Source organism: Salvia miltiorrhiza, chromosome 6 (genome assembly GCF_028751815.1).
Source record: "Salvia miltiorrhiza cultivar Shanhuang (shh) chromosome 6, IMPLAD_Smil_shh, whole genome shotgun sequence".
Lineage (NCBI taxonomy): Eukaryota > Viridiplantae > Streptophyta > Magnoliopsida > Lamiales > Lamiaceae > Salvia > Salvia miltiorrhiza.
Window position 1 is genome coordinate 40,520,288 of NC_080392.1, and position 4,208 is coordinate 40,524,495.

The 4,208-nt window shown below is 31.4% G+C and overlaps 1 protein-coding gene across 1 annotated transcript; it reads left to right on the top strand.

Moving 5' to 3' along the window:
* The first annotated feature begins 2,743 nt into the window (after nucleotides 1-2,743).
* On the top strand, nucleotides 2,744-4,208 carry LOC130990913 (uncharacterized). The gene is made up of 2 exons (XM_057915140.1): nucleotides 2,744-3,278; nucleotides 4,201-4,208. The coding sequence occupies exons 1-2, from the start codon at nucleotides 2,744-2,746 to the stop codon at nucleotides 4,206-4,208; spliced, it is 543 nt and encodes a 180-aa protein (XP_057771123.1).

Sequence of the window (4,208 nt, forward strand, 5' to 3'; positions counted from 1 at the left end):
ATCTAAATCATTTTGACTTTAGGACCAAAACCAATACAGAAGCTCGCGGAAAAAGAAGAAAATATATTAATCTTATACAATTGAATTAGTTTAATTTTTTTTCCAACATTGTCATTACTTTATTTTTTTTCCTTAACTTTTAAATTTAGTCATTTGTTATGGTTTTTTCCAACTTTTATCTTTCTTTTATTTATTTTTTTCAATTTTTTAATCAAATAAATGTAACTAAAAAATTTGAAATAATCAAAATAACTTAAATATAACTAAAATTAGTGAGTCATGCAATCCTTTTATTATTCCTTTTTCCAACTTTTGCATTCCATTTTTTTAATCGAAACTTTTCAATCAAAAGGAAAAATTAAATTGAAATTAATTAGTAAAACATAATTAAACTTAGTGAGTTATTTAATAAATTAGTACTACAATATATTTATGAAAAAAAAATCTTTAATTAGTATGGAGAGATAGAACTTTGACTTTTACTAATTTACCTAAATTATCGGATGAGGTTAGGTTAGATAGGTAAAAAAAAGGGGTTATTGCCAGAAAATACATATACTTTGTCAATTTTTTTGTTTATATCATGACTTTATAATTTGGCCAGAAAATACATCAATTTTCAATTTAATTACAATTATAACATGACCTTATAGTCTGGCCAGAAAATACACCAAGTTTCAATTTATTCTCAATTATAACATGACCTTATTTAGATTATTTTTCATCATAGATGTATTAATATTTATTGTATTTATATTAAATTGTTATGTACAAAATATTTATAATTGATTGATTAATTTTTATAAAAATTAAGTTAGATGATTAATTATTTCATAATATATATATATGTATGTATTTTTTAAGCCATCAATATAATATCTTGTTATATATATATATATATATATATATATATATATATATATATATATATATATCTACATTTTCAAGACACAAATGCATATATATATATATATATATATATATATATAAAAATTTGATTTTAATGTTCTATTAATATATTATATATATATAATAAGTATTTATTTATTTAAATTATGAAATTATAAAATATTAGGACCAATAAAAAAAATGCGTACATATATAATAGAAACTATGTTAAAAAGTAAATAATATTATATATTATTTACATATAGATATATATTTATCAAATATATATGTATTTATATATAGTATATTGTGAGATGAAAAGAAAATTAAAAATATTTAATGTATTAAACTTGATATTATTATACTAAATTAATTATAAGGTCATGCTATAATTGAGAATAAATTGAAACTTGATGTATTTTCTGGCCAGACTATAAAGTCATGTTATAATTGCAATTAAATTGAAAATTGATGTATTTTCTGGCCAAATTATAAGGTCATGATATAAACCAGAAAATTGACAAAGTATATGTATTTTCTGGCAATAACCCCTAAAAAAACTACTCCTCATAAATTTACTTATGTTTATGGCAAAGTTCAGTTTGGAAATAATACTATTAATTAATTTCATTTGTAAGAGTCTAATGCTACTTTTATAGTTGCAAGTATTAAATGATTAGCTATAAGTTTGATATTCTGCATTTTTTTTTATTTGGGTGAGGGAGAGGTGGAGCGGTGAGGGTTGAACCCTTAACCTCATTGTTCGCAGATAGAAATTCACACCGCTTGGTGTCCCCTTAGGGACATATTCTGCAATTTTTTAGTTCTTATTCATTTCCCCTTTCATTATAATCTTTTACATAAATACTATAATCATCCATTTTTTATGACGAATAATATAATCATGTATTATTTATTATTCTCTCTGTCTCGCTAAAAATGACTTATTTCTTTTTTATATGTAAATTAAGGAGAATATGTAAATTAAATAAAAGTGATAGAACTCACATTCTCAAGAATTAATTACCTATTTTTTATAGATTGAATTACTTTTAATGGGATAGATCAAAATAAAAAATGATCAACTTTTAACGGGACGAAAAGAGTATAGTATTTGCTCTCTTTTTATAGAAGTATTTTGTTTGATTTGTTAAATATATATTCTTCTTCTTTAATTAAGATCTCAAGTAAAAAAAATGATACTTGCTTTTGTTAACGCAACGATTAGTGACATCAGTCAGACAGGTTAGGAAGGGCTGATGATATTTGGGCCACCGGTCATAAGAATGTCAATTTTGGGCTGCCTGAGAGCATCCACAATGGTGGGTGCGATGGCCGGATCGAACCCGGCCTATCGCACCCACCAGCGATGCCGCACCCGGGTGCGAAGGAGGGGGCGAAGGAGGGAGGCGAAGCTACGCACTCGTGTATTTCGGGTGCGATGGAGGGGGCGTGTAAAACACGCGCCCCTTTTCGGCCGAAAAAAAAAAATTAAAAACTAGCCGTTTTTTCGGACCGTTTTTTTTTTTCCGTTGCTGATATTTTTTTTTTTTTTTGTAATTTCTATACTCCCTCTATATATACATATACAACCTCATTCTCTTCTTCATCATCTATCATTCATCCATTCCCCTCATCTTCTAAATTATTTCAACAAATAGCAATGGAAGGCGATTGGAGCAACTATTGGCGTGAACATCCTCAAAATCCATCCCCCGGCGAATCAAATGCTTCCAGGCAAGGATTCTCGCCGTTCACGCAAGAATCCAATGCCTTTCAAGCGGCGGGCACCAATTTGAACCCCCGTTTTGCCGCCGTTGCCGAGCCCGAGCCCGACGTGGAGGAGATTGCTTCTATGCCGGCGGCATCCAAACGTAGCAACTATTATCCGACAGAAACGGTGCTAATTTGCCGTTTGTATTGCGAGCACACCCACGACTCTGTGGTGGGTGCCGATCAAAAAGGGGCGAAGTTTTGGGGCTCCATCTGCGCCGAGTACAACGCTAAAAGGCCCGAAGGATCTATTTCACGCGACGTCACGCAAATCAAATCTCACTTTCAACGGGTGTCGAAGGATACGAAGAGGTTTGAGGCCATGCACAAAAAATGCCATGATCAATGGAAATCAGGCATGAGTGATATTCAAATCCTGGAGCAAGCAGAGGCAATGTGGCTAGCCGAGTACCGTGTTCCGTTCCGGTATTCGCATGCATGGAAGATCTTGCGCGAGTCGAAGAAATTTTCAAGTCTCGGCGGGGATGTTCACTCCGATGTCCATTCGGACAAACGATCAAAGGGGTCCGACGGTCTTCCAACAACGACTTCTAGTGACGCCTCTATCTCCACCCGGCCCCAAGGCCAAAAGGCGGCCAAGCGAGACAAGCGCAAAGGCAAGAAAAAGGCCGAAGAGACGTCGGAGGATAACCAAAAAGCTCTCGGGTACATGGCGAATATGGTGAATGCAATGGAAACATTCTCCCAAGTTCAACGTGACCTCGCCGATAGCATGTTGATGAGCCGGGACACCTCTCAAATGAATCCCGACGAATTGGCGTTTCACATGTGCAAGGTGGCGGAGATAAAAAAACGACACAACATCCCGTAGATTTTTAGGATTTTTTATTTTATGTTTGTTTTAATTTAAGTAATTTAGGATTTTAATTTCTTGTATTTCTTTTATTTCTAACAATGTAGGATTTGAATTTTAATTCAATGAAATTTTAATTTCTTAATTATTGTAAAATGGAAACTAGAATAAAACTAATTCAAAAATAAAATAAAATCTATTGCACCCATAGTGAGTGCAATACCATTGTGGGAGTGGGTGCAATAGAAGTGGGACCCATGGTATTGCACCCACTATGGGTGCAAGCATTGTGGATGCTCTGAGGGCCTGAATTTAAAATAATTTGAAATTTGAAATTATTTATATAAGTAATCCGTATTTTTTTTTTTGAATAAATATAAGTAATCCGTATTATAAAATATACAAAATATAATTTGAAATTTGGAACATTTCAAGAAATACAAAAAAATTGTATAAACTTTCATAAAAGTTGTAAAATAGTTATCCCTTCGTCCAATTACAAATATCCACTTTCCATAATGGAATGTTTCATTAAAAATATCTCATTCTTTTTTTGGCAATATATTTTTACACTATTCCTAATATTTAAATACTAATTTTCACCAATACATTTTATCTACTTTTGACATGTTTCTTAATCTCCATGCCCAAAAATAATGAGACATTTATAATGGGACAGAGATAGTATGAATTTATACTTTCATGTTCGAATTATGGTGTGGAAGGTTTGTAG

Bases quoted from the DNA above. Each gene is read 5' to 3' on its own strand.
- LOC130990913 (XM_057915140.1), top strand. From the start codon at position 2,744: ATGCCGGCGGCATCCAAACGTAGCAACTATTATCCGACAGAAACGGTG.